Source organism: Filicampus tigris, chromosome 4 (assembly GCF_054856515.1).
Source record: "Filicampus tigris isolate MCC_2025a chromosome 4, RoL_Ftig_1.0, whole genome shotgun sequence".
NCBI lineage: Eukaryota > Metazoa > Chordata > Actinopteri > Syngnathiformes > Syngnathidae > Filicampus > Filicampus tigris.
The window spans coordinates 28,286,517-28,314,272 of NC_141220.1; the positions used below are offsets into that span (position 1 = coordinate 28,286,517).

General features: G+C 50.0%; 3 protein-coding genes across 10 annotated transcripts; all 3 read right to left on the reverse strand.

The window, feature by feature from the left end:
* Nucleotides 1–198: 198 nt before the first annotated feature.
* Nucleotides 199–10,878, reverse strand: rpgrip1l (RPGRIP1 like). 3 transcript variants are annotated; one of them, XM_086028846.1, is made up of 24 exons: nucleotides 10,767–10,878; nucleotides 10,435–10,518; nucleotides 10,209–10,344; nucleotides 9,822–10,141; nucleotides 9,642–9,741; nucleotides 9,478–9,570; nucleotides 9,304–9,409; nucleotides 8,901–9,047; nucleotides 8,751–8,824; nucleotides 8,410–8,549; nucleotides 7,331–7,437; nucleotides 6,659–6,709; nucleotides 6,324–6,482; nucleotides 5,581–5,698; nucleotides 5,089–5,508; nucleotides 4,913–5,022; nucleotides 4,008–4,338; nucleotides 3,015–3,331; nucleotides 2,809–2,947; nucleotides 1,540–1,640; nucleotides 1,272–1,458; nucleotides 1,074–1,158; nucleotides 854–990; nucleotides 199–346 (listed from the first exon to the last, which is right to left on the reverse strand). In XM_086028846.1, exons 2-24 carry the CDS (start codon nucleotides 10,508–10,510, stop codon nucleotides 225–227), a joined length of 3,576 nt encoding a protein of 1,191 aa, XP_085884972.1. In that variant the 5' UTR covers nucleotides 10,511–10,518; nucleotides 10,767–10,878; the 3' UTR covers nucleotides 199–224. The 3 variants fall into 3 exon arrangements, with proteins under 3 accessions (XP_085884972.1, XP_085884971.1, XP_085884974.1); XM_086028845.1 differs by having other exon boundaries at nucleotides 1,272–1,640; XM_086028848.1 differs by lacking the exon at nucleotides 199–346 and having other exon boundaries at nucleotides 1,268–1,458.
* A 442-nt stretch (nucleotides 10,879–11,320) lies between these two features.
* LOC147149272 (tryptophan 5-hydroxylase 2-like) lies at nucleotides 11,321–15,790 on the reverse strand. Of its 3 annotated transcripts, XM_086027733.1 has the most exons (12): nucleotides 15,773–15,790; nucleotides 15,644–15,673; nucleotides 14,889–15,029; nucleotides 14,666–14,782; nucleotides 13,661–13,844; nucleotides 13,484–13,584; nucleotides 13,242–13,309; nucleotides 12,672–13,157; nucleotides 12,414–12,540; nucleotides 12,225–12,320; nucleotides 11,869–12,002; nucleotides 11,321–11,749 (listed from the first exon to the last, which is right to left on the reverse strand). In XM_086027733.1, exons 3-12 carry the CDS (start codon nucleotides 15,000–15,002, stop codon nucleotides 11,575–11,577), a joined length of 1,602 nt encoding a protein of 533 aa, XP_085883859.1. In that variant the 5' UTR covers nucleotides 15,003–15,029; nucleotides 15,644–15,673; nucleotides 15,773–15,790; the 3' UTR covers nucleotides 11,321–11,574. The 3 variants fall into 3 exon arrangements, with proteins under 3 accessions (XP_085883859.1, XP_085883860.1, XP_085883858.1); XM_086027734.1 differs by lacking the exons at nucleotides 15,644–15,673; nucleotides 15,773–15,790 and having other exon boundaries at nucleotides 12,672–12,807; nucleotides 12,961–13,157; nucleotides 14,889–15,109; XM_086027732.1 differs by lacking the exons at nucleotides 15,644–15,673; nucleotides 15,773–15,790 and having other exon boundaries at nucleotides 14,889–15,109.
* Nucleotides 15,791–17,015: 1,225 nt separating this feature from the next.
* tbc1d15 (TBC1 domain family, member 15) lies at nucleotides 17,016–26,293 on the reverse strand. Of its 4 annotated transcripts, none has more exons than XM_086027854.1 (18): nucleotides 26,221–26,293; nucleotides 26,031–26,074; nucleotides 24,621–24,722; nucleotides 24,429–24,503; nucleotides 24,147–24,300; nucleotides 23,838–24,063; nucleotides 22,922–23,024; nucleotides 22,658–22,852; nucleotides 21,636–21,764; nucleotides 21,394–21,539; nucleotides 19,909–20,003; nucleotides 19,685–19,801; nucleotides 19,517–19,617; nucleotides 19,335–19,434; nucleotides 18,645–18,742; nucleotides 18,465–18,581; nucleotides 18,294–18,380; nucleotides 17,016–17,418 (listed from the first exon to the last, which is right to left on the reverse strand). In XM_086027854.1, the coding sequence occupies exons 2-18, from the start codon at nucleotides 26,052–26,054 to the stop codon at nucleotides 17,209–17,211; spliced, it is 2,079 nt and encodes a 692-aa protein (XP_085883980.1). In that variant the 5' UTR covers nucleotides 26,055–26,074; nucleotides 26,221–26,293; the 3' UTR covers nucleotides 17,016–17,208. The 4 variants fall into 4 exon arrangements, 3 of the variants coding, with proteins under 3 accessions (XP_085883980.1, XP_085883981.1, XP_085883979.1); XR_015086442.1 differs by lacking the exon at nucleotides 26,221–26,293 and adding an exon at nucleotides 17,623–17,721 and having other exon boundaries at nucleotides 17,275–17,418; nucleotides 26,031–26,196; XM_086027855.1 differs by lacking the exon at nucleotides 26,221–26,293 and having other exon boundaries at nucleotides 21,436–21,539; nucleotides 26,031–26,195.
* Nucleotides 26,294–27,756: the final 1,463 nt, after the last annotated feature.

The following is a 27,756-nucleotide window of genomic DNA, read 5'->3' on the forward strand; positions in this document are numbered from 1 at the left end:
CAACAACTCAAATGGCTCATGACTCCAATTGGCGGCAGGCCAGGATCACAAGACCAGCGTCCCGTTGGATACTTTGCAAAGCGGGCCTCCGTTCTTTCTTGTTGACTTCTCAGTCACTTGTTGAAGAGCAGCGGCATTGTGGCGCTTCCACAACCGAGCACGCTAACATGCTAGCTTGTCACATGACCAGCGTCATCAGCTTCAGGGGATGCGCGCCCATGACGTCATGACGGGGCGACACCGGGCTCGGCGTCGGACTCTTCCAAGATGGCGCGCAGCGTCTGCACTCCCTCAAATGAAACACGCAGAGTGCCCAGCTGCGACACGCCGTCTTCCGTGTCCACGACTGCAACACACGCATGCACGCACGCGTGCAGAGGTTCATGGAGTGTTTCTCATGGGGTGATATTCATTAGAGATAGACCGATACCGGGCCGATACCGATTATTCGTAGTCAAGGCGACCGATAACCGATATTTGGAGCCGATATTACTTTTCCATAAAAAAGAAAATATTGGCCTTAAAATCTAAAAAGATAAAATAAAATAATGTAGATTTTCTGGGGGTATTATTATTATTATTATTACTATAAATTTTTGTGAAATGAAAATACTTGAAAAAAATAGCTCCATATAGTTTTCGACAGTAAATGAAGTTCTCCAAAATTTCAAAATGACAGAAAATTTTACTTTCGCATATCTTTGTATACGCAGTTTTAAATTGATTTATTATCGGCCAATAGATGTTTTAAAAAGGCCGATGCGGATATTCGTCAAAGCGCCGATAATCGGCCTATCCCTAATATTCATCAGCATCATCATCAAACGACGAGAGAACGACGAGGCGCTCAGACCTCGGAGGTCGAGGTGGGCGACGTCGTCCGGTTGGTTCAACAGGTCAGGAATCTTCAGGAAGGCCACGCCCACATCCTCGCACTCGCGCTCTTGCTCCTCCTCCTCAGGCGGCTCGCTCACCACCGTGAAACGAATACTGCCCGGCAACAACAACGACGACGACGACGAGGCCGAAGAGTCATTGAGCGTTGCAAGGGTGAAAGTCCGAGTTGGACTCACCTCTCCATGTTGGGATTTCGTCCTCGCAGGACGTCACTGAGGAGTTTCCGTCTCGAAGCGCTGCTGGCCGCGTCCACAGCAATGACTGCCAACCGATCAAGACTTCAATAAGAAACTTGAATGAACTGCACATGACCGATACATTATACATCTCCATTACTGCGCTTCGGCACTAGTCCAGGACTGACACGCACACACCCTTGCTGAAATTGAAGCTGACACTCTTCCCTGGGGGAGGTTTGGGCAGGGACACAGGCGTTTCCTCGGTGGGCATGTCGAGGAAGGAGAACTCCACGAAGAGTCGGACCACGTTGACGTCTCGACACAAGCGAGACTCCGCCTCCAGGCAGAGACACGTGACCTCCACGCGCACTCGCTGCGAGGCCTGCACACACGCATAGCACATGTGACTCGCCCGGCCCCGCCCACCCCGGACAGAGGTCGTCTTGCCGAGGTGACAGCCGACCTGCGCGGCCCGACGGTGAACGATGGCGTCGTCGTCGCTGTCGGTCGGAGAGCACACGCCGGCGTTGCGTCTACACGCCGACGACTCCGCCGCGCCACCACCTGCCGACAATCACACGTCAACCGACCGGAACACGCGCTGCACGTCTCACGAGTGTTTGATGGTGGGGATGACCACACCGAGGTTGCTTCCAGCAGAGCGGAGGAGGAACCCCTTGTCCCCCCCACAGAAAAAAAAAAAAAAAGTTTGAATATCGCTTGTCAATCTGGTGACATGGGGTTGACATGTGTTGGCTGCTAAATCTTGGTTCTCATTGGCCAAGCCTGCTTCCTTTTTTGTGGTCTGTGTGGTATGTTCTTGACGCCGATTGGCTGTCGCCGCTGCGCCACCGCCAAAAGAGTGACGGGTTTCTGATGCTCCAAAGATAGCGGTGATGAACTGTAATCCAGCGACGACGTACATGGTTAAGATAACGATGGCGGAGTGACGGATTGACAATGACGGACGGGTGGCCTGGCCGATGGCGAGTGACGAATGATGGGCCGGCAAAATTTACTGACACGCCCACCTCTGCAAAAGGAGTATAAGAATAGGGATCGTTTTGGAGAGGACAGACCTACGTAAATAAAATCGTATTGTATTATATCAGGTAGAAAAAGGTTCCACGGTCGTGTGTCCATCTTTCTGGCATCCATTACAAAGTTGAACTGCGAATAGACAGTCTTCTGGTAGCTACTGTTAGTGTAGCGGGCATTGAAGACCAGCAGAGGTTCACAGGGAAGCCTTCATTATCAAAAGCCGATTGTCGAGTAACATCATAAGGAGATTGTCAAAATTGGCTCACGTTATAATCCTCTCCATTTGAACCACAGAGGCTGAGTGTATTACTTTATACAAATGATAAGATGAATATTCAAGTACAAGCATCTGCCTGTTACTTGCGTTATACAATCACGCTTTCACACAAACAATCAATAAATACGTTTCTGGGGTTGAAGTTTACCAGCGCATGATAGTTTGAGACTCAACCGGCCATATGCTGTACATTTTGTGTTTTACAACAGTACCTAACAGTAATTCTAACTCTACACGTGCCACTGGATGAAACGGATGAGCGCGCGGTCTCCGTTGCCAAAATGCATCGAGCGGGTCGCGGCTCAAAATGTGCACACGGCGTCCTTTATAAAAACAAATAGGGCTAGTTAAGTTCCATGGTCGTGAGCGTGGCAAAGCCCACGCCCGGAGTTGGAGTTCGCTGCTCGTGCTCACCAGGAGGAAGGTGGTGTTGAGGGTCACTGAGGTCAGAGGTTAAGGTCGGGCGCGGTAGCAGGAGTTGACCTTCAGATATCAAAGACTCTTCGTCATCCTCATCTTCCTCGGCGGGGTGGATCGGCTCGCCCGGCGGCGCCTGTAAAGGGAAGTGGACGGATGAGGCCCCGCCCACTCGACCGCCTCTTTCGCGTCTTTCGGGTCACCTGCAGGTCACGGGGCGGGGCTTCTTGAAAGGTGACTTTCTTGGCAATCGGCTCATCTTTGCCGTGACGCTTCTTGGCGGACGTCAGGGTCGTCGGCGCGGGCGTCGCCACCTTTGTGTCAAAGTCGTTACTTCCGCTGCCGGGGAGCTTTGACGGCTCTGCGTGGCTTTTGGACAACGCGCGGCCAACATCGGCATCCGCCGGCCTCTGCGGCGGCGGGAGCACTTTGCCGCTTTGGACGAAGGGCGATTTCCACTTGAGGGCGATGTCAATATGGCCGACGTGGCGCCCGGAGGAGTCGTGGAGGTCAAAGATGCCTTAAAACGGAAGTCAACCCAAACATGTTTCTTTCAGGAATGTTCCCAGCAGCTCCACTAGTTCAAACACGGCATTCTGATTTACTTTGCGTTTGTGGAATACAAGTTAAGCAGCAAAATGCACTCGTTTTTAGCCATCTCTGGGGGCGGCCATTTTGTCACTTCTGTCGACTGAAAATGACATCACAACTGCTCACAACAACCAATCACGGCTGATTTCTGAATCTGAGCTGTGATTGGTCGTTGTGAGCAGTTGTGATGTCATTTTCAGTCGACAGAAGACAAAATGGCCGCCCCCAGAGATGGCTAAAAACGAGAGCATTAACACTCATTATTCCACAAACGCAATATTTATCAGAATGCCTTGCTTCAACTAGTGGGCCTACGTATTTTTGAAAAAAAAAATGTTTGCGTTGACTTCCACTTTAAAGTGACACATGAGTGTGGCAAAAGTACTCAAGTAACACGATGTACTTTATAAAGTGCAGATACTTGTGTTAAATTTTTTTTTTAAAAACTCAGGTAAAGGAAGAAGTACTCAAGTACTTAAGTACAAGTAAGCATGTACAGACTGTAAAATGTAAATCCTCAAGCAAAGTACGGCGGTGGCTGCAATCCGAATTTTATTCAATCCGTGACGAGACGCGGTGACGGGCGCAAAGGAGGACGTGCCCACCTGCGATTTCCTGGTCCTGGAGCAGCGGCGCCAGAGGAACGGCGGCTTTGCCCAAATACTCGTCCATCTGCGGCTCCTTGTCGTCAAACACGTACAAGCCGAGCGCTTCGGAGGCCAGGTAGCGCTCCAGAGCGCCGTCGGCGGCCACCCGGAAGGACTTGACGTCGGCGAAGCGAGGCTGGCAGCAGTCGTGCACGGTGGAGGTGGGATAGTCGGGGAAGTGGAACCACTTGTAGACCACGTAGGCACTGGGCAGCGACGAGCATCTGGAGCGCAGGCCGCTGCAGCCGCGCACTTCCACCAGCAGCTCCTTCTCAACTCCGGACGCCATCTTGGACAAACAGAAGTCCAGAAGTCCGCTGCTTGAATCAAGCGCCCGCATCCACAAGTTTTTATCCATCTCAGGGGGCGGCCATTTTGTCACTTGCTGTCGACTAATAATGACATCACAGTTGCTTAGCACCCAGGTAACAACCAATCATGGATCACCTGTTTTCTAGAGCTCAGCCGTGATTGGTTGTTATCTGAGCGCTTGTCAACCTTCAGTTGACAACAAGAGACAAAATGGCCGCCGCCTGTGATGGATAAAAACAGCTGAATTTTGCTGCTTAACTCATATTCCACAAAGACAATTGTAATCAGAATGCCGTGTGCTTCACTAGTGGGGGTCGCATAGAAAGTATTATTGTAAAGAAAATGTTTGGCTTGACGTCCACTTTAAAAGTGTGTCCTAAAGTTTAAATATGTTTAAAGCATGGAGGAGGGATATAACTATTTAAAAATGTTTTTTTTTAATGTGCAATTTTTATACGGTCTCTGTGTCGTGGGTGGGTCTGCAAGCGTATTTCCTGTGATAAACGCCGCTTCATAGTACATCACTTGAGGAAGTGGCGGAAGGCGGGTACCTGTGCATCATGGCCGCCGACCGCCGCCAGCCTCTCAGACTCGGTGATGGGATTGCGCAGCTTGATCCAATACTCCAGCGATCCGAAGGAGGCGTCTTCACCGCAATTTCCTGAAAGCGAGGTAACAACGTCACTTCTTCGCACGCCCGCGGTGATGCCGGCACGGAAGTACTCACCGACCAGCGGCAGCGTCCCGGCCGCCGCCCCGTCCCGGAGCAGGCGGCGCAGATCCAGCGCGGCGGTGGCCACCGTCTTCCACTGCAGCCCCAGCGCCTGATGCATCTCCACGCACAGCCGGCGCTCACGCAGGTATTCCAGGAAGTCCCGCTCCGCGCTCACCACGTACTGCGACGTGAAGCCGTAGCGCGGCGCCGGGCCCGTCGCCACCGGGGTGGCGTGCAGGTCGAAGAGGTAGAAGGCGTACGTGCAGAAGGTGGACGGCGCCGGGTCGCCCAGAGCCTCCAGGGCGGCCGCCGACAAGGTGGCGCCGACGATCTGAACTTCCACGAGGTTCTCTCCGTCTTCCAGCGGCGGACTTTGGTCCTGGTCCGGAGCGTCGACGCTCTTGGCGCCGTAGGCCACGTCTCGCAGCTGAGCTGAGGAGCGGTGGCGGGAGCTTGAGCGCCTGATGGAAAGGCAGCGCGACGGAAAGGAGGACCTTCCAGTACCTTCCAGTTTGCGCATCTTGGCGTCTTTGGCGGCCAACATCTCCGCCTGATGTTCCAGCTGCTGCGCGTGCGACCTCTTGTCACACTCCATTTTCTTCTGGACGCTGTCTAACTCCGCCTACAAACACACGACATGATTAGCATTAGCGTGCTAGCTAGCCAGTTTGAGTTATGGTCCATCTTTGCGTGGACGTTACAGTTTCCCTCAGAGGGCCAACCCAAACATATTTTTTTCAACAATATGTTATATGCCCACTAGTGCCCACTAGTGAAAACGGCATTCTGATCAATATTGTGTTTGTGAAATATGACTCAAGCCGCAAAATCCACCTGTTTTTAGCCATTCCAGGGGGCGGCCATTTTGTCACTTCTGTCAACTGAAAGTGACATCACAAACGCTCAGGGCTCTGGTAACGACCAATCATGGCTCAGCTTCAGAAAACAGGGGATCTTCAGTGAGCACTTGTGATGTCATTTTCAGTCGACAGAAGTGACAAAATGGTTGCCCGCAGAGATGGCTAAAAACGAGTGGATTAACTCTTATTCCACAGACGCAATATTTATCAGAGTGCCTTGTTTCAACTAGTGGGCTGCATAGAACATATTCTTGAAAAAGATGTTGACTGGGTTGTCTTCCACTTTAAGGCTGGGCAAAATAAAGAGCCTAAAGGGACCCGGATCGACCGCAAATCGGGAAAACACGCAAATAATTGATGCTCATTAGCTATGGAAAAAAACGCTACCTTCAGGTCACTGCTGATGCGACTCTCCACGGACAGCAGCTGCCTGACCTTCTCCAGCTCGTGGATGGTTTCCACATGAGCGTCTGCATGTTCTTTCACAGCGCCATCTTGGCCCTCCTGCAGGAAGCTCAAATCTCCATGCTGCTGAGATTTACGCGCCTGAAGGGGGAGACACTGATGAGGCCCAAGCAAGAGGTTGCATCTTTGTGTGAGTGTGTGTGTGTGCGTGCATGTCTGCAAAATAGGCACTGCACAAGCACATGTCATACATATGCATACATAGTGTATATGTTGCAGACGTGTTATGCTAGTATGCTAGGTGGTCAGCGCCTCACCTTGATGAGCAGCAGCGCCTCGGTGAGTTTCTCGCCGCCGTAGTCGTCTGCCTGCGAGCGACACAAACGAGCGTCAGGAGCCGACGCCGGTGCCTTGACTTACCAGTTTCAATCGTTCCATGACCAAGCCTGTTTATTTACTCTTGCCTCAAAACATTTATCTCCAACTGAGATGAATTCATTTTGTGAGGGAAATCTATTCAAAATTCAATTTATTCGTTCCAGTTCCCCCAAAAGGAACGACAGTTTTTGGGGGGCACAACTGTATTGTATTGAAACAAAGGAGAATGTAAAAAAAAAATTTTAAAAATACTGCTTTTATAAAGTGTAAGCGTTGGATGTGTGCCTTTAAGGGGCGTGGCCTAATCAGGTTGGCCAGTTTGTGTGCATGTGAGCTCCGGGGCGCGAGTCGTAGTCGACAGCGGCGCCTTGCAAGTGTTGTCATTTTGTATTCATGTCTGACCCATTTGTCCCATACTCAAAATGGCCAAAAGGGCATTGTGGCTCTCCTTGCCCGCATGCGAGGACATTTCATGCTACGACCGTCATCTTTTTCCTCCACATCACTCAAGCGGCGGCGTATCTGAAGATCATTTCTACTTCCAATTTTGGCTCCTAATGAAAAGCAAACCAGCCAAATCAAGATGGCAGCGTGCGCCCATGTCGGCTCACCCCGCTGTAGGCGTCCACGCGACGCCGAAGCTCCTCCATCTCCTGCTTCTGCTCGGCCAGCTGGACCTCAAGCTTGCGCTTTTCTTCTGTCAGTTTCTCGCAGGCATCTGAACAAATAAGAAAGAGTCAAGCTGTGGGTGGAGCACGGTGACATAAACGGAAGCGCTGGCACGCGCCGGGGAGGGCGGGCACAGTTAGCGCAAGACAGCGCAGACAAGTTTTGTTTGAACAATCACTGTGTTGTTCTTTCTTGCAAGAATATGAAATCATCGTTCAACTTTTCCGGGTCTTAAAGAGGCAAGAATATGTTCCCAGCAGGCCCACTAGCTGAAACACGACATTCTGATAAATATTACGTTTGTGGAATATGAGTTAAGCAGCAAAATCCACCCGTTTTTAGCCATCTCAGGGGGCGGCCATTTTGTCATTTCTGTCGACTGAAAATGACATCACAGTTGCTCAGGGTTCAGGGAACCACCAATCACAGCTCGCCTGTTTTCTAAAGCTGAGCCATGATTGCTCGTTGCCTGAGCCCTGAGCAACTGTGATGTCAATTTCAGTCGACAGAAGTGACAAAATGGCCGCCCCTTGAGGCGGCTAAAAACGGGTGGATTAACTCTTATTACACAAAAGCAATATTTATCAGAATGCCTTGTTTCAACTAGTGGGCTTGCATAGAACATATTCGTGAAAAAATATGTTTGGGTTATTTCCCCCTTTAAGTCATTTTGGCTCTAAAGGCCTTTTCACACCACTCTAGGGCCCCTCCCCTATTGCATGCGCCTTCTGATGTCACAGCAATGCGGCTCTATCGAAGTGAACATTTCTCAGTTATAAAGTGCACGGCGCCCATTGCACCGCTGTGCTCAGGCCCTCGTACCACATACACAACGAATGGGTGTTTGCGCATTGCTAAGCGCAGTGTGAAAAGGCCTGGAAAGGCGCACTTCTTGTCCGTTAACTCATGCTCGATATGTAATCCCTCATACTACAAAATTTCTCCTGCCTGTATTTGTTTATTATCATTCTTCTACGGCTGGTTTTGAACAAGTCAAGTGGAGTGATTTGGGCGTCGTCACCTCCTTCGACTTTGACCTGCTCCATGATCTTCTTCTTGTCCCGCAGGTCGGCCTGCAGCGCCTCCTCCAGCTGAGCGATGTGCTGCCGAAGCTGCCGCTCCTGAGCGCTCCACCGCTGCTGCTGGGAGCCGTCCAACACGCTGCGCGGGCACACGCACACACCGCGGCTTGAAAGGCTTTTTTTACGCACATACGAATACAAACGATAACACCTGACACGGAAACGCGGCATAGACGTCACGATGCCGCGGGTCGGGATTCACTATAGCTGGCTTTAGTTGACGTTCACAACCTTGACAAGCACGCGCGCTCATCACCTGTGCCGAGTTTAAGCGCCTCACCTACTGAGCAGTTTCTCGTTATGCTCCTTGAGAAGCTCTTTTTCCTGCTCCACCTCGTCCACGCGCTCCTGCAACTGTTGGCGGCGAGAAAGAGACGTGAGCGGTGGGCGGCGGCGGCAACGGCGGCGGTCCTCAAGGCCGGTCACGGACCTGCTGCACCTTGGCGTGCGACAGCTGCTCCGTCTGCAGCTGCGTCCGGAGCTCCACGTTCTTGGCGCGCTCGTCCCTCAGCTGCGTCGTCAGCTCGGCCATCTTGGCCGTGGCGGCGTCATAGCACGCCTTCTGCGTGTGCTGACTCTGCAAAACACGGCCGTTGGGCTCGAATGTCAGAGGTTTGATCCGCTCCTCGAGAGTCGAAGCATCCATTTGGGTAGGCCGCAGTGGATTGAAAGCATCTTTGTTTCGGAAACACGTTCAAACGCGTCAATTGAACATCATGTTCGTTGAACTCAATCACTGCCATTGATGAACCGACTTGTCCAAACAGCAAAATCAATTGTTCTTCCCTCACGCACTGGCTGACTGACTGACTTGCCAACGGGCGTCACGTCACCTCTTGCAGTTGCAGGAAGCGCTCCTCCAGCTCCACCATGGCGTTGCAACGTTCCGCCAGCTGCTTCTGCAGTTTGATCATGGTCACGTTGTTGTTGATCTGCGACCTGCCCCCAAAAACCACCGCGGCCGTCCTCATCATCACCATCGTCATCGTCACTTGGGCGAGTTCTACCTGAGCTCAGACTTGTTCTGCTGCTGAAGCGTCACATGTTTCTCTTCCTCCAGCTGAGCGATGCGACGCTGCTGCGACTCGATCACGTTCTCTCTGCCCACACAAAACATCGGGGACATTGTCAACATATTATGACACCGGCAGCTTCGGCGTGAGGCTCTCACAGGTTTCGGCTCTTTTCCCGCGCTTCCTCCAGCAAAGCGTGCACGTACGCCGTGGGCTGGCCGCTCGTCGGCCGCTCGTCGCCCGCCGCGCTCCTGGCGCCTGAGTGCGGGGAACGAACACCACCAGAGTTAGGCTTGCGTCTGACCATGACATCGCGGCGGCGTTTACGCGCCACTCACGTCTGGGCGGCGTGGGCGAAGGAGAGGAGGCGTCGTCATGCTTCCTGGGAGTGGAGGCGGCGCGCGCTTGGACACGTAGATGCGAGGAGCGTGCGGTAGGGGACGAGGCGACGAGCTGCTGCTGCCGCTTGGCCACAAACAGACGCTGCTTCAGCTTCTCGTTGTCTGCCTCCAGCGCACGCACCTTCTCCTGGAACTCGTCCACCAAGTCCTCCTTCTCCGCGTCCCTCCGCCCGGGCGTCGTCGGGGCACCGCCTCCCCCGGCCAGCTGCTCCATGCGACGGCGGTCCTTGACCAGCCTGAGCAACTTGGTGCCCAGCCTGCGAGGTGCCACAAAAACGGCGTGTGAGGGAAAAGACGAGCAAAATGGGAATCGTGCCATCTCACTTCCTGATCTTGTCCTCCTGTTGGTGGATGTGCTGCTTGAGGAGCAGCGAGTCGTCGTGCAGCTGCAGGAAGTTGTCCTCCAACTCCTTCCTGGACACCCGCGACACGTCCACTCGCACCCGCACATTGTGGGAATCTGATGAGAGAACAGGAAGATGGAGATGTATTCGCCCCGTTTCTTTCTCCGCCCACAACCAAAACGACATCCACACACATCAAGACAGACCTTGAGCTGTTCTGAGAGTGTGGCTGATGTCTTTGACAGGTTCGTGTACTGCCGTGTCATCCAGTAGAAAAGACATCTTTCACGCTTGAAACAAAAGCCAGACGAACATGAAATTTTTACAGAGGCTGGTCAATGTTACATTCATGAGTACCAAATTCAGACGTGCTGAAAAAGAAGAAGAAAAAGATTGTGGCGGATCTCAAAGCTCCAATGTTAGCATTCGCCAACTAGCAGCCAGCTCCCTCTTAGACTGGCACATTTATACACGCACTAATCATCCATGTTGGAAATACGTTTTTTTTTTCTAAACAAAAAAAAAAAACACGATGTACCCAATGTGTTGGACGACTTTTTCAGCCCGCGCGAGGTTCTCATTGAAGAGCGTTGCCAGTGACAACAATCCGCATCCTTTCTCTGCTTTACTTCTTCTTCTTCGTCGAATTCTCGTGAAAAGAGCTCATTGCTGCTCTCCACTGGTCATTGCCTCCATTACACCTCATTTGCTATTCCTCTTCATGTTGTTTTGAAATTCATTTCTTTCATTCCATTATTTATCCATCCATCCATTATCTTAACCGCTTTATTGTTCTATTGAATATAATATATATTCTACTAGGTCCTTGAGTGCCAAGAAATTCGTCACAAATAAAATTCATTATTAAAAGTATACATCCAACTGCTTATTTGTGTCGTTATTAAATAAAATCAGCCAAGAAATGATTTGATGAAATGAATATTTTTTTTAAAAAATGAATAAATACATTTTGATTAACCAATCAATTTTAGGGTCAATTTTAGGGCGACCCCTCGCTTCCCAAGGGCCCCCCCCCCACCCGGATCTTGTTCCCAAGACACTGATGAACAAAAGCAATTGTTTTTAGTCAGAATGACACATTTATTTGATACCTACTTATACGAGTTATTCAAATCATGTACAGTATGAAATGCAATGGAGTATGGCTGTGTTGCTAACACTTGACTGGCCCTCTTGTAAACATATACTGTCGGCTTTGCTGATGTGTATCATGTGGTGTCCAATACATCATCTTCAATATTTAGTCTTCCGCGGATAATAAAGCCCCTGTTCGTTCGATTCCATTCGAATGTGGTGAAGGGCTCTTGAGGCGCACGGGGTGGCGGTCAAATCCCCATGTAGGTGTTCATCTTGCCCAGAGCGTCGCACACGGTGGTCAGGTCGCTGCGGAGGTCCTGCACCACGTCCTCGATGCTGCGCGTGTCTTTGAGGAGGTCCACGCTCTGCGTGTACGGGTTGTAGTACACCGAGAACGGACGCTTGATGGTTTTGGCAAACTCTCTGAAAAACAACGAGAGGGCGCGTTCATTTGTATTTATTTCACGCGAACAAGTCAGTGCTGGACTGGAAGGCATGGCAGCTTGCCGGGAAACAAACGTGGACTAATGTCGTAAATGTACCGCATCTTCTGCTTGGCCTCATCAAAACTGTCAGAGACAAAGTAAACGTCCTGGAATGTGGTGATGAGACATTCTTGCTTGCAGGTGGTCCTGGGCTCAAAGGGCCTCACGCAGGCCTGATCTGACAAGGCATGCTTGAAAAAAAACAAAAACAACAACAACAAAAAAACAGAAGCTAGGCCACGCCCATCGTTGTCTTTTCAGACTTCTCGAAAGGAAACTGTTTCATTTGGAATCCAAGCTCAGTCAAGAGGGTTCAAAGATCATTGAGATATTTGGAGTCAGCTGATCACTTTTTTCTTGATGCATTTTATGTGTGTGTCTACACCTAATGTGTGTGTGTGTGTGTGTATCACCCTAAGTTCTCCAATGGATGACAGCAAACCGGCACCATAGGCTCTCAGCTGACCTTCTTGCTTGCAGAGGCCAAACTCAATAGTGAAGAAGTAACACTGGCAACACGCAAGCGCACACACACGCACACACGTCACCACAAAGACAGGAGAGAAGACCGTGGAATGCTGTCATGCGTCCACAGTACTCACTGTGGCCAGTTTCTGCACATCGTCATCCGAAGCTCCCAGAGACGCCAGACCGATCTCCTGAGAAAACTGAGCAAACTTCGGATCAGCCAGCAGAGGAACGTGACCCAGAAGCTCGTGACACGTGTCCCTGAAACACGGCACGGCTCCAAAAAATAAACACTCGTTGTCGTCGAGTCACCGAACACCCCGAAGCGGTTCACTCGAGCGGTTTCGTATTGCCAAAATGATTGCGGTGCGGCAAAGGGCAGGCCGGCTCACGGTTCAGGCGTGTAGAGCGGGTCGGTGCTGTGGCGGATATATTGCGTACAGTTGAAGACTCGGTAGGCCAAACCCGCCAGGAAGTCTCGGGGCGACAGGTAACCTGCCACCGGTCGCACGGTGAAACCGGATTTCTCTGGAACACAGCAAAGGTGGCCCGCTTTGACTTTGAAAGCAACTGGACGGCGATAGAATGTGCTGTGAGTGGGAGCGAGATGGCTGGGGGTGAAACGACCGGGATGGACGTGAGTGGAGCTGGCACGAGTGGGGGCGACGTGAGCGGGGCCACCTCTGAGGAAGTGCGAGACATCCTCCAGCTGAGGAATGTTGTCGTGGCGATAGCCGCAGTGCTTGCTGAGCAGGGGCAGGTTCTTCAGGTACTCCTTGCAGGCGTGAGTGGGGTACAGCTTGTTGAGCTCCCCGAAGACCACGCCCCACGTGTGCACCTCCTCCGGGGTGTACTCGATGCGGGGGATGGGCTGACCGCTGCAAATAAACAACCGGCCGCCAAAAAGTCCGCCCAAAAAGAGATTTGACTCTTGGTGGCAGTTGGAGATGACGAGCACTTACAACTTGTACTTCATGGCCACCTCCACAAAATACTTGCGCCGCTGGCGGTAGAGCTCGTCTTTGAAGCCCTGACGAGTAAAAAAAAAATAAAATGAAAAATAGTTTCAAGACTACAAGCCGGGAGGACGGGAAAAGCTAGGACAGTGGTTTGAGGTTTTCAGGGACTCTTCATCCTCCACACACACACACACACACACCCGCACACACACACACACACACACACACACACACACAAAATGTACCGGGTGGTCGGCATCCAGCTCGGATCCGTACATCAACACTCTGTGGGAGCACTGATCCAGTTCGGAGATTTTCATGGGAAACCAGGGAACTTCTTCCTCATCTGCAGCATACAAACGCACAACGTGGGTGAGCGATGCGCCGACCGAGTGTTTGCGGAGCGCGCGAGGCGCACTGACCCGCCTGCGCGGCCCAGACGTGGGCTGGGGTGTTGAAGGACAGGATGTTGACGTGATCTTTCAGAACCTCCAGGAGCTCGTTGAAGTCCTTCTTGCTGCACATGCAGTCGGCGAAGATCTCCACCTCGTTGGCCGCGCGCTTGGACGGGCGCGACTCGATGTGGTTCAGGTTGACACGCTTCTCCTGTGAAAGGGGGACTGTCGCGTCACGTGACACCTGTCAGCTGACCCGGAGGACCAGAAAGCACTCCGGACTCCGGTCAAACTTTTCGGAGTTGGGACTTTCTTGGATAAAATTGATCGATAACTCCACTTGACGCCAACGACAGGACTTGAGCAGTCTGACCCGTTTTTATTTGAAAATTCTCCTTTCTAACATGGTGTGCCACTTGTTTTGTTTTGGGAAGAACACTTGAACATCAACATGTAGGGATGTAACGATTTATCGAAAATCGATTTAAACTGCATAAAATATGCATCGATGTAAAAGTAATATAAAATCAATGAATTGATTCCAGTCGCACCGAGTATTGACTTTATGAACTCGGACATCTCAGCACTCACAAGCCCTAAACAGCAACACCTAACAAAAGACATAACATACTCAGGTCTTTAGAATATACTCATTTAGTGTGCTAAAAAATGATGTTCCTCCTAACATTTAATGTTTTTTTCCATTCCAGATGGAATGACTGGATGACTTAACTCATTCACTGCCAGACATTTTAACGTTTGGAAAAATTTGGAAAAAATATAAATACGTTCCTCGGATTGAATGGCTGGGCTGTGAAAAGACGAGTAAATTCGTCAATGGCAGTGAATGAGATCAATTTTGACTTGATTCATGACTGGACACGACTTTCTTGAAATTCAGTGGGGACTCCATTTGACGTTTTGCGACAGTAACTTGGGATTTGTTTGAAACTTTACATTTAGCGGCCGGAGACTACGTTTTGACGGCACACATTTACGGTGAGTTACTCCCACTCTGCCCGGACGTCTCACCTGGAAGAGTCGGAGCGCTCGAACCAGACAGCCCACCTCGTTCTTCAGTGAGAACACCACCGCCTGACTCGGTCCGCCGTCAGTCTCGCTGATGGGACTGAAGGACGGGCGACGTGACTGGACACACGCACACACTCAGAAATGTCAACAGGGCCAAACATACTTTGAAAAGTCACTCAGATGCTTTGACCGCCACGACGGCGAAGATGAAGCCGGCGGTCACCATCTGGCCGCCGGTGTGGCGCAGCGGCGGGCGGCGGTCCAACATGGCCGAGTCGAAGGAGAGTCCGCGACGGTTCCAGTACTTGCTGGAGAACATCATCATGGCGGGCTGCATGGCGGGCGGCGCCTCCTGCTGGTCGTCCTTCATCACGTGAGAGGACGCCATGGGGAACCAGTGAGTGTACGAGTACCACGAACGCTCCAGTCTGAACGTTCGGATGTCCGCCAATCCACAACCGCTTCGCGTGCGCCACCGCCACGCTTAAATAAGTAGAAGCGGGAGGGGCCGAGGGAGGAGGGGGCGCAGTTTGATCCCGAGGGTCCTTGCGTCACATTCTACATGAATTCCACTTATGATGTCATTATTATATTTGTGGCACATTTTATTCAACAGTGTTCTCATTAAACTACATTTTGTTGCACTGATGCGATGATTATGATATTGTTCCATGTAATGATATGTTTGTCCATCTGTGGATGTTGCATTTTGTCAAGCATCTTTGAATGCCGTTTGTGTGTGTGTGTGTGTGTATGTGTGTGTGTGTGTGTGTGTTGAGGAGCACAAAAAGCCCGGCCAACGCGTCAGCTGATAACGGCAGCAAGCACCTGCCGCTCGGTGCCAATTTCCTGTCAGTCAGGAAATGAAAGCGGCGCCGCTCAGATGTGCCGCCGCCGCCGCCTTATGAGCCGATGCGCTGATAGCGACCCGCATTCAACGTCTCACATTCAACAGCCAGTGTTGATCTCTGAGCTTACCTTGAAGCTTCACCAAAATCCACATTGAAGCTGAGGAAAAAACGGGAAAAATATCCGACCGACTTGATGGCAGCTCATGCGAAAGCCAATGGGAAAAGTGGAGGACTTCCGTCTCATGGCTTGACTCACTTTGTTGTTCAATGCAGGCCCGCTAGTTGAAACACAGCATTCTGATTAATATTGTGTTTGTGAAATCTGACTTAGGCAGCTGAATCCACCCGTTTTTAGCCATCTCTGGGGGCGGCCATTTTGTCACTTCTGTCGAAAATGACATCACAACTACTCAGGGCTCAGATAACGACCAATCATAGCTCGGCTTCAAAAAACAGATGAGCCGTGATTGGGCGCTATCTAACCCCTGAGGGTCTGTGATGTCATTTTCGACAGAAGTGACAGAATGGCCGCCCCCTGAGATGGCTAAAAACGGTTGGATTTCTCATGTTCCACAAACGCGATATTAATCATATTGCCTTGTTTCAATAGTGGGCTTGCATGAACATATTCTTGAAAAAAAATATGTTTGGGTTGACTTCCGCTTTAAGAAATTCTGAAAACTGGTTGCTGAGGACAAGCAGACTTCGGGCAGGGATTACTGTCTGGAACCATGTTCTGGTTATTCCCAATTGTGACTTGCGCCTCCAGTCAAGTATGGTGGTGCAAGTGCCGTGGTCTGCGGCTGCACGAGGGGGAGCTCCAGTTCAACGAGGGAACCCTAAATGCCAACAGCGAACATACTGAAGTGTAGGATGACTGTCTGTCTCTTGGGAAACGGTGCTCCAACATGATCAGGACACGTACCAGAAAGACCTCCAAGATGGCTCTGGCGTATTTCCTCCAAAGGAGTCGGGCCATTTCATTTCCATTTCCTCAATGTACTTGTCGTTCAGCCCTGTTGCATTTTTTTCTCCATGGTGTCGCTTTAGGCTTTGTTCTCTGGCAATGACAATGAGTGTGTCACTTCCACTTAGTGGAGTGGATGTGCAATTGCACTTTATTCGAGTATGACCCCTATTTGAGAAGGACTGCGCTACAGCAAGGTTGAAGGTCACATACCTGGCCTAGAGTGAGGTTGTTGCCGTCCTGTTCCAGTTGCTGCCTGAGCGCAGCGGTGGGAATGCATGCAAAGAGTGAGCTGATGTTGGACGATACAACTGAATGAGAACGAACCACATGATTCAGTACACTTGTGATGATTTCAAAATGTTTTCAATCATTTTTTTGTTTGGCAGTGTGCTGTAATTTTTTTTTTTTTTTTTTTTCCATGCAAAAAATTTGGCTGTATGACCCACAATGACCCACTTGACGATGTATGCCGCTGTTACAGTCACTGGAAGATACAACAGTCAAAATAATGAAACTTAACCACAAAAAGTAGAAGAAAAGGTTTTTAATGCCTCAACCCTCTCATTGAGGATATATTGTATGTTTACATCCGCTGCGAATACGACGATGACGACCCGCGTGCTAAAAAATGTCTTTTCCTTCGCAAAAGGTGTCCAGGCGCAACTTCCTGTCCGGCGTCACAGAGGACAAAAGTGCACGTGGTAGAAAAATACGAATCTTGGCTACGACATGAAGGCAACTTTGCTGAGATGCTGAGAGTCCATGGCTCTCAAGTGTCCGTTGGAGTTGGCGCAGGCGCGTTCGCCTCGATGCAACGCTCCCGCCACGGCCGCGGCCGGCACGGCCGTCGACTCCACGCGCTCGCCCGAGTCGCAGCCACCGCCAGGTTCAGAGTCCACCGCCAGGATGTTGACCACGGACTGAGGAAGGCCCTGAGGGCACACAGGCCACCATGTGTCATACACGATAAGACGACAATATATACAAAATGTAAATTCATCTGTTTGTGAACTGAAGTTATTAGAGAGGAAGTCAACCCCAATATTTTCTAGTTGATATTGTGTTTGCGGAATATGAGTTAAGTGGTAAAATCCACCAATTTTTATCCATCCAGGTAACAACCAATCATGGCTCACCTGTTTTCTGGAGCTCAGCCATGATTGGCTGTGACCTGAGCAACTGTGATGTCATTTTCCGTGGACAGCAAGTGACAAAATGGCTGCCCCCTGAGATGGCTGAAAACAGGTGCATTTTGCTGCTTAACTCACATTCCAAAATCACAATATGAATCAGAATGCCATGTTTAGGCTAGTGGAGGCAAACACAACATATTACTGCTAAAGAGGAAGTCAACCCAAACATATTGTGTTCAAGAATATGTCCGATGCAAGCCCACGAGTTGAAACAAGTTCGTTCGTGGAATAAGAGTTAATCCAGGCATCTGAGGGGGCGGCCATTTTGTCACTTCTGTCGACTGAAAATGACATCACGACTGCTCAGGGCTCGGGTACCGACCAATCACGGCTCACCTGTGAAAAACGCGAAATTAATCAGACTGCTGTGTTTCAATGAGTGGGCCTGCTGGGAACACATTCTTGAAAAAAACCTGTTTGGGTTGATTTCCACTTTAAGAATTTTTGGGGGTTGACTTCCTCTTTCAATTTATCACGCCAAAAATGATGTATCTTGAATTTTCATGTTATTCTAAATTGCATTTCCTTTTGTTTTGGTTCAGTCTTTGTTTCATTAAAACAAAGAAGAAGGGTCCTCGAGAGTTGTATTTGTGTTATGTGACACTGAGTGCTACCTGGCACTTGTTGATCTGCAGCCAGATGCTTTCTGCCTTCTGAAGGATTTCCTCCACGTCCAACTTCATGGAGAGCTCGTTCACATGCTGCCCAGCCGGCAACCAACGCACAAACTTGCTCATTAGCGCACGTAACCACAACGATAACAACAAAATGAGGAGCGAGTTTACTTTGAGGATCTCGTTGAAGCCAAACTTCTCCTCCATAATTTTGCTCTTCTCCGAGTCCAGGATGGCGCAGCAGAGCAGGAGATGGAAGTTCTGACAGGGCAGGCCCGTCCACATCACCTGAAACACAGCAAGGTCGGACCTGGTTCCAGCACCCGCTTGGGGTTCTAACGGCGCACTCACCTCCCAGAGCCTGAGGACGTCGTGGAAGGAGAACTCCCTCTTGAAGCGGATGAGCAGCCAGCGGAAGCAGAAATAAAGATAACCGGAATCCTGAGATTCTGCGGGCGCACCGGGGACAGTTCAAAGGTCGGGAGCGGCACGCCACAGAGGCGCTGGGTGAAATCGCTCCCTCGCCACAACGTAAGCTCACGAAAGACGTCAGCACTCATTTCAATCAAGGGCCACATTGTAGTTACGCTTCGCACCTCATCAATATTACTTGACGGACACAATTTCCCCTGAATGTTATGGTCTACAATATATTTGTGACGACAAATTGAATTTGGATTCACAAGTCCCGGAAAATAGTCACAACCAAATCTAGACTATTGTTCCATTTACTTTAAAGAGAAAGTCCACCCAAACATATTTTTTTTCAAGAATGTTCCATGCAGGCCCGCTAGTTGAATTTTGAATATTGCATTTGTGGAATATGAGCTTAAGCAGCAAAATCCACCCGTTTTTAGCCATGTCAGGGGGCGGCCATTTTGTCACTTCTGTCGACTGTTTTCAACCACACACACACAAAACGCGATGACATCATCTTATGACTATATGACTCTTCATATGATGAACGCAGTCGCCGCGAGCGGAATCGTTTGCCATTCCCCTGAATCGTGGAGGCGCCACGACACTGAAGTCGGTGCATACCGAGATAGCTGCAGAAGGACGGATCCAGCAACCTGAGCAGCGTACTGAGCTGGATCAGCTGAGTCTTCATCCCTTGCATCTGCTCCTCAAAGTTCTGGTGCTACGAGGGATGACGACAACGCCGGTCAGAACCCGAACCAGTTCAAGTTCAGGTTCCGCCTGCACACCTCACAAGAACTCACCATGTGCTCCATGAAGCAGACGAAACACCAGAAAGCGTCCACCTCGTTCTCCATGACGAAGACGATCGGCGACAGCAGGTCGCTCATGCCCTGCACGTAACCTGCACGCACGCACGCACGGTGAGCGCGCACGCCGGCGACGGGAGCGCAAAGGAGACGCGCGCTCACCAAGGTCAAAGTCGTACATGCAGTACGTCATGAGGATGTCGTGCAGGAGGACCAGACCCGGATTATCCATCCCCTCGTAGAATCGATTGCTTCTGTCTGTCCGGTTGACATCTTTCTCTGCAAAGGGCAGCGGGGGGGGGGGGTGGGGGTGGGCGGCGTTGTAGCGGGCCTGCGAGGCTAACCCGCGCGAGCTGCCGAGTCCGAGGGTCGAGCGTGAACCTCACCAATCAGACTGCGGTAGTCTCGCAGGCGGGAATTCCTCCTCTCCTGCTCCTCGCTCACCGACTTCCACTGCAGCTTCATGCGGAAATATTCATCCCTGCGGCAGCGACCAGCGTACGCTTTCACATCAATCACACTCGCTTTCTCGCCAGCCGCCCGTTTTCGGACAGCACTTCACCTCGGCGGTGTGGCGGGGGAGCTGGAGGCGTTCCAGCAGACTTGCAGGCGCACCCTGGACCGCTGGCCGGCAAATCCCGGGACAAATATGGACAAACAACGCTCACAATCACAGCCAAGGACAATTTAGAGGCTCCCATAAACCCAAAGTTTAGACCGAAAGGCTCAACGTTTCTCTAAAAGCTAAGGTCGTCTTTGGAATCACCCTCGAAAACCTGACGTTTTCCCGGAAATTCAACACCTACAAAATAATTCATCTCAGCGGAAATCCTGTAGCAGAAAGAAACATAATTCCAAAATAATTTGAGAACTTGGACATGTGGCTTTCACGCAGGCCCGAGTTTATTCACCTTTACTGTATCGATCGAAAATGTAAAAATAAAGTGTCAGTGCAAGAGAAGCACTATTTTTCGTTAGAAAATTGAGTGGTAATTACCGTCCTCTATTCTGTTACAAAGCCGTCGAAATCGTCATTGTCTACAAACAAATATCTTAACCATATATCACGTTCGGATGGTCCACAAACGCGTCGTCTATATCACTGCGGCAACTTATTCGAGAGCTCCCGAGATCGTCTGCGTTCGCCATGACGACCCCCCAAAAATTCTGGATATCCTCCGAGGACTCACGACACCGTCTCGTGTATATTCTGATGCATTTTATTGGCTGAGAAACTGAGGAATGGATTAAAAAAAAATTTTTTTTAAATCTTAAGAAATTGACGTAAACGATCTCCCGGCTTTAAAGCGGAAACCAACCCAAACATATTTTTTTTCAAGAATATGTTCCCAGCAGGCCCACTAGTTGAAACGCTGCATTCTGATGAATATTGCGACTCAGGTAACGACCAATCACGGCTCAGCTTCAGAAAACAGGTCAGCCGTGACTGGTCGTTACCTGAGCAACCGCGACGTCATTTTCAGGCGACATAAGTGACAAAATGGCCGCTAAAAAATGGGTGGATTAACTCTTATTCCACTGACGTAATATTTATCAGAATGCCGTGTTTCAACTAGTGTGCTTGCATAAAACATACTCTTGAAAAAAATATGTTGGGGTTGACTTCCGCTTTAAGGGTGAAAAGAGGCAACAGCGGGCCCGGCTTTAGTGGTAGAAACGCGGTCATGCGCTCCTGGCCTTCATACCTTAAGACTCTTAAATTGTCTTCAGGTGCGAATGCTTGTTTGTCTATACGTGCGTGCCCCGCAACTGGCCGGCCATCAGTCCACAGGGCGCGCCCGCCTTTCGTCCGATACCGGCCGGGAACGACTCCAGCACACCCGCAACGCTAAAGAGGACAAGCGCTTTACGTGGAAAACGGATGTCCGGCCACTGATGACAATGAGTCGTACGTTTTGCTTCTCTGCAGACTTTTCCTCTCGTCCAGTGTGCTGTTCCAGGGAAAATATCCCAGAAGAAACTTCCAGGCTTCTTTCCTCACCGCGTGGCATAGACCCTGCAGGGGGCACCACGCATGACGCAACCGCAATCAAAGCAAAAAACAAAAAAAAACCAAAGCCGAAGCGAAGCACAAGTCGAGAGTGCCACTTGCCCCCCTGAAGACGGACTCCTGGAGCCGAGCGACGTGCATCAAGCGACCGTCCTGGTCCTGATGTCCGTTCCACACGTCGGCGGAGACGGCCGCGCTCCGCGTCACCTGCGGTCGCGTCCCCAGATCCGCCTGGTGGGCGCACGCGCACACACGGGCATGCAGTTGATCGGAGCCGGCAAAAGTACTCACACACTCTTGAGTACAAGCAGCGATATTTGCGTCAAAAAGCCTCCCTGTACTCGAGTCAGAGTACAAAAGTAGACTCTAGCAAGATCGTATTTCCCGTTGACGTTGCCTTTTTTTGTTGCCATTTACAGTCCCCTTCAAAAGTTTTGGAACAGCAAGGTCGGTTCCTTTGTTTTTGTTGGATAATGAAGACATTTGGCTTTCAGACCAAAAGCTGAATATGAGACAAAAGTTCAGACTTCCAGCTTTTCTTTCATGCTATTTAAATCTAGAAGTCTCATCGCTCCGCAAGACAATGACCCAACGCACTGCCAACAAACTTCATCAGGGGGGAAAACGTGGAAGGTCTTGGCCAAAATCAATCTGCAGCCCTTAACTACAGAGCACGCATTTCCCCTCCTGAAGAGGCGACTAAAAGGAAAAACTCCCAGAGACAAACAGGAACTGAAATAGGCTGCAGTAGAGGCCCGGAAAAGATTACAAATGAAGAATGCAACGGACTTGTTTTGTCAATGTCAAACAAAAGGTGCTCGGCCCTAAGTTGTCCAACACGTCTACATGTAAATACCAGCAAATAAAAGCTGGAACTCTCACATTTTGTCTCATAGTCATCTCTTGATCAGAAACCCAAATGTCTTCAGTATGCAACAACAACAAAGGAGCCATTCCGATACTTTTGGAGCGGACCGTACGTCGTGACTAGGTTACGAAAAAGTAAAGCGTATAAAATACACATTTCAGTTTACAAGGGGACGACGTGGTCCGCGTGAAATGTCCGGTAAAGTACAGATGGCTGAGCTCAAGTATTTGAACTTGTTGAGGAAACGGCGTCTCACCCTGGTGACCACCTCAAAGCCGGGCTCCTCCTGCTGGTTGATCTCCAGGGCCGGGATGACCTCCCCCAGTAGGTGGGCGACCTCCTCCGGGGGGCGCTGGTGCTGCTCCTCCGTCCCCCGAAAGGCGTCGAAAATGTAGTTGGTGACTTTGGAGAAGCGGCCCAGCGTGGTCACGTAGGGGTCCTTGCGAAACTTCTGCCGGACGCAGCGGCCACGTCAGCATGCGTTCGTGCGTGCGAACCGTTCCAGCGCCTCAAGACTTACGTGCACCAGGCCAAAGTTGTTGTCATCCGCCAGGTTCTCGAAGGACTGACTCAGAACCTTGTTGGGGGAGCTGATCAGCAGACGGGACTCGTCCTCTGCGCACCTGAGTGCAAGCATTCGAGCGTGCTCATCATCATCATCCACAATCGCCTCTCCAAAAATCAAAATCAATGGCCGCTCTTTGTATGCGTTGCCCTTCTTTGTGTGTCCGACACGCAGTTGTGTGAAGGGTTACTGTGGGATTATACGCGCATGTCAGTTAGCCCATCTATGGCATTCCATGCGATATTTTAGCATATCGTCGCTGTCCTGTGAAAAACACGTCCATTTTTTTTTTTTCAATGTTCTTATTTTTACATGAATGGTGTTTCCGCGTTGCAGACATCGCATTAACGTGAAAATGTCATTTTCCTTCCCAAATTGGACACAAGTGTTTTTCACAGGACAGCGACGATATTTAGCTGACTTTTGTTCGGCAAAATTACATACATTTGTAATAAAAATAATAACATCAAAAACACATAAGTGTCTTTCCATGTGTTCAAGTGTGTCTTACGTTTAGAGGGGAAAAAATTATTTTAAAAAGTTGGTTCGATGGTGTCTCTGTATCACAGCGGACGTGTGTGTGTGTGTGTGTGTGTGTGTGTATGTGTGCGTATTGCAAGATGCTGGAATAAAGATGGGTTAAGGGATTTCGCATGAGCCACAGCCCAGACAATTTCCTGTGTGTGTGTGTCAGATAAGAGGTTTCATAAGATGATATTTGCCTCAAAGGAAGACAATTAGCATATAAATGATGCGCTTCAGTGCCACTCGCCAACATTTGACGCTGACCGGGCCTTTCCGCAGTCGCCACGGTAACCGAACCGGTGGTAGCACCAGCGGCAAAGCTGCTTGCGCGGGGTCCAGTACTCACTCGCTGAGCGTAGCCACTCTCCTCAGGCTGTCCAGGAACTCTTTGCTGCCGCCCTGGTGGAAGTGCAGAGGGGGCAGCGACGAAGACCCCTTGAGCGTGAAGAGCAGCGCCGGAGCGTCGCGGTGGCGGCGGCGGCGGCAGCCCTCCTGGAGCGTGACGGCGGCGAGCTGACTGAGGCTGACCGAGAAGAACCGTCCGCTCTGCTCGTGGCCAGCCGTCGCAGAGCCTGAAAAAGAGGCGGAGTGAGCGACGACAACTCAGCCGGCGGCCCGTTGAAAACAAAAACGCTTTCAGCATTGGGCCACCGACCCTCTCCGGCGGCGCAGGACTTCTTCTTGAAGGACGCGGCGTTGATCAGGTCCCACTCGGTCTCGTAGCTCTGCTGGCTCTCCAACGGACGCTGGGCCCGCTCGCCCGGACGCTGGTTGCCGCACTGCGCCCACTCCATGACCGAGCTGGAGTCCTGCTGGCACACGACATGCTCCAGGATGGCGAACCGGCGGGACGTCTGCCGAGTCTTGAGGCCGGGCTCAGACCACACAAACGTGGCCCGAATGTGAGCCGACAGACACGTCGCAGACAAACACACACCTTGGCGGCACATAAGATGTGCGAAGGGTCCACAGAATCCTCAAGAGGCGTGAACTCCATCATGATGTCAGCATCCTGACAAGGGGGACATAGGGTCAAAACTTCAGAAGTTTGGTCAATTCAGTACCACCCTCCTAAATGGTTTGCCATCAATTTTCAAACTAAGAAATGTTAGCCCGTAAAAGCTTTCACCTTCTCAACTATTCGAAGCAAACCACAAACGAGAAAATCTTCTTCCGCGTCTTCTTCATCACCACTTGGATGCACAAACACGCCTTCGAGCTCAAATAGAACCTGAACATGACACACAAGAGCTCGTGTGGACAAACAACACAGTGCCAACCCGCAACATCAACACACACACACACACACACACAAGGAAACAAATTTTGGTGGAGGCCTAATCTAACGGGCTCGATTAAGATGTCAGAAATGTGTTGCATATCATCGCCATTGCATTGGAATTGCACAAAATCCATGTAACTTGAAATAACCTGCGGTGCTCTCTGTTGTCTGAGTCCTGCAGCAATTCGCTAAATTAAACCTTCCCTCCCAGCCCTATAAACACATTAAATGGCAGCAAAGCACTATTTTTGTCAAAATGAAATTTCTCCAGTCGCTTCGACGTACAGTACTACAGTAACACCAAGATGCCACAAGATGGCGGCAAAGTAAAACATTTATTGCTTTGGTCTGAGACGAAAACGAGTACAAAGGTGAACTTCTCGGCGAATAACAGACGCTAGGTTACAAACAAATTGGTGAATTTTCAATGTCGGGGTGCAATGGAACATGAATTTGAGTGCGTACTCTACTTCGCGAAATAACGTGACAGCAACCTCCTCGCCTTTGTTGCTGTTCTCCGTGAGAGACGAACGTTAGTTGCCGTCTGTTTGTGTGTTTTCCTTGCTGGTTTAGTTATTACAAAATACCTTAACATACCCCGGCGTTAATTAATCTCTGTATGTCATATATTATACGATCACACGTGAATTAGGATTTCTGTTCTTGTGCAGACTTTCGTCAGCGTCCTGCTGTACGTCAACCAACAGCAGTTAAATGATGTGAATGTCAATGAATGAGTCGTGTTGTAAAAAGGGGCAGCGATGAATTGTGGGTACTCCCAAAAGATGCTTTTGAAGCTTTTTGCAGTGAGCACAAGACAAGAAACAAACCATCTCCTTCAGCTCATTTCGAGCACTGCAGCGCACGTAGCTGACGTGACAGTAAATGACTGTGAGCGGTTCAGCTCAACATTCAGGCCACAAACAAACGCGTTTAGCATGGACAAGCTGTCTTGTCAGTTGCGGCGGAGACAACGTCGAAGAGGTCGCTGCTGTAGTTGACGACGCGTTCCCTGTCGGGAGGTTGCAAGAGCCTCTACACGGCGGACTAACTAGCATTGGGCTAACTAGCAGCGGGCTAGCTCGCTAGCAAGCTAGCCGCCGCTGCTGCTGCTGCTAAAGGCGACACGCTCCTGAGCGGTGGCAGAAAGATGAGCGCTAAGACGGCCAAGACGCCTCCGCTCGCTTCCTGACGACAAAGTCGTCAGAGCAGCGCTTCTTCGTTAAGCGTTCTCGGGGAGACACGCCTTGTTTTTACCTTTGCAGAAGACTCGGCCGCCATGTCGCCAACGTGTCACGTGCCTGTCGAACAGCACAACAACACTGACGTCAGCTTCCGCTGGCAACCTGGTGACGTTGAACACATACGGGCGGCGCATTCAAAAGCACGAGCAGTAAAAAAAAAAAAACGAAGCTGTGGGCCCTGGCCGAGATAAGGCTTATTTTACCTGGTGCACACAAAGGCCGAAAGAAGCTGGGGCGCAGATAGATACAAGCCTCCACTTGTCCCTCTCTGGACACACCCTGGCCACCCCCACACAGAGAGAAAATGTTTGATATCTGTGATCTTTCTGCGATTTCACATGGATGTAGTATTCTTAGACCCCTTGATATTCTGCTACAAGTTTTTTTAAATTAAATGCATATTTAATGAATAAATGTACAATTGATCTGAATGCATGCTCTAATGCTCTAAAACCCAGGTGTCTCACTCTCGTCCTCAAGGGCCATAATCCTGCTCTCACAATACAGGCAGGAACAAATATAACAAAAGTATCATTTGAAAAAAATGCAACATTAAGAATTGTGAAGAATTAAGAGATTTTTTGGTGTGTCATTGTGCTTTTTAGATATCAATTAATCACATCAGTGATTTGAATGAATGGGCCACTGATCGCAGTAAGCAAAACGGTGTCGGCTGTTGGTGGCAATTGAACACTCTGACTGGCTGTTAGCTTGCGAATCAGTGCATGAGATACAAGTAGACTATAAAATAGTACATAAAAGCAAAGCAACTACAATGAAAGTGGCATTATCTAGTAAAGCACAGCTCAACGTTGCTTTGACTGTGGATGCGATACAGTAATAAAGAATGGCTCGTACACGCACACATGTATGCTCATTCCTGTTCCCACTCACTGAGGTATTGTGTCACCCTGGCCACCCCCACTCAAGCATTTCTGGCTACGCCCCTGGCATAGACATCATTATCAACTCACAGGGAAGCAGAGGAAAAGGGCCTGGTCTTATCTGAGCCCAATGCAGGAATGGCTCCAGGATATTCTCTCCTGGGGCTGAAAGGGCGTTGGAACTATACATACGGGGCTGACAAAATAATATCCAATAAAATATTGGCGGGAGGCTAACTGGGGGAAGCTACACAGATTTCTGACGCTATAGCTATAGCGCCCCCTGGTTTTGTGTATCGCCATCCCTGGCCCCATGAATGTATACAATATTGCAAAAGTCATGATTGATAACATTGAATTTCCGAGGAAAAAAGGCGCGGTCTTATCTGAGCCCCGTGCATTTATACATTCTTGCAAAAGTCAGGATGACATTAAGTTTCTGAGGAAGTACCCAAGTATTCTTGACATGAGCGGAGATAAGGCGGGGTGGTGCGACTTCCTCCTTTCACGTCCCTCTCTGTGTTAGGAAAATTGCAGACATATGCAAAAGCAAGCGTTGTTCTCTCACACTATACGAACCCATCCCAGGGTGAAGGTTAGTCCAACCCCTTGTCTTAGCTAATCATTATACGACAAAATTATATGATTATGCCAAGGCACATCATTCACATCGGAAAAAAAATCATGGCACACTACTTTGCAAAATGATTCACAAAAGTATATAAAAAGGTTAATTATGTAACTTCAGTCAGTGCAAGAGCATTTCATTGTCCCGCCTGTTACTGTACGCATGGTTTCCATCGATAGCTTAAACCAGAAAAGGTATTAGAAAATAATGGGTGTTTTTTTTTGGTC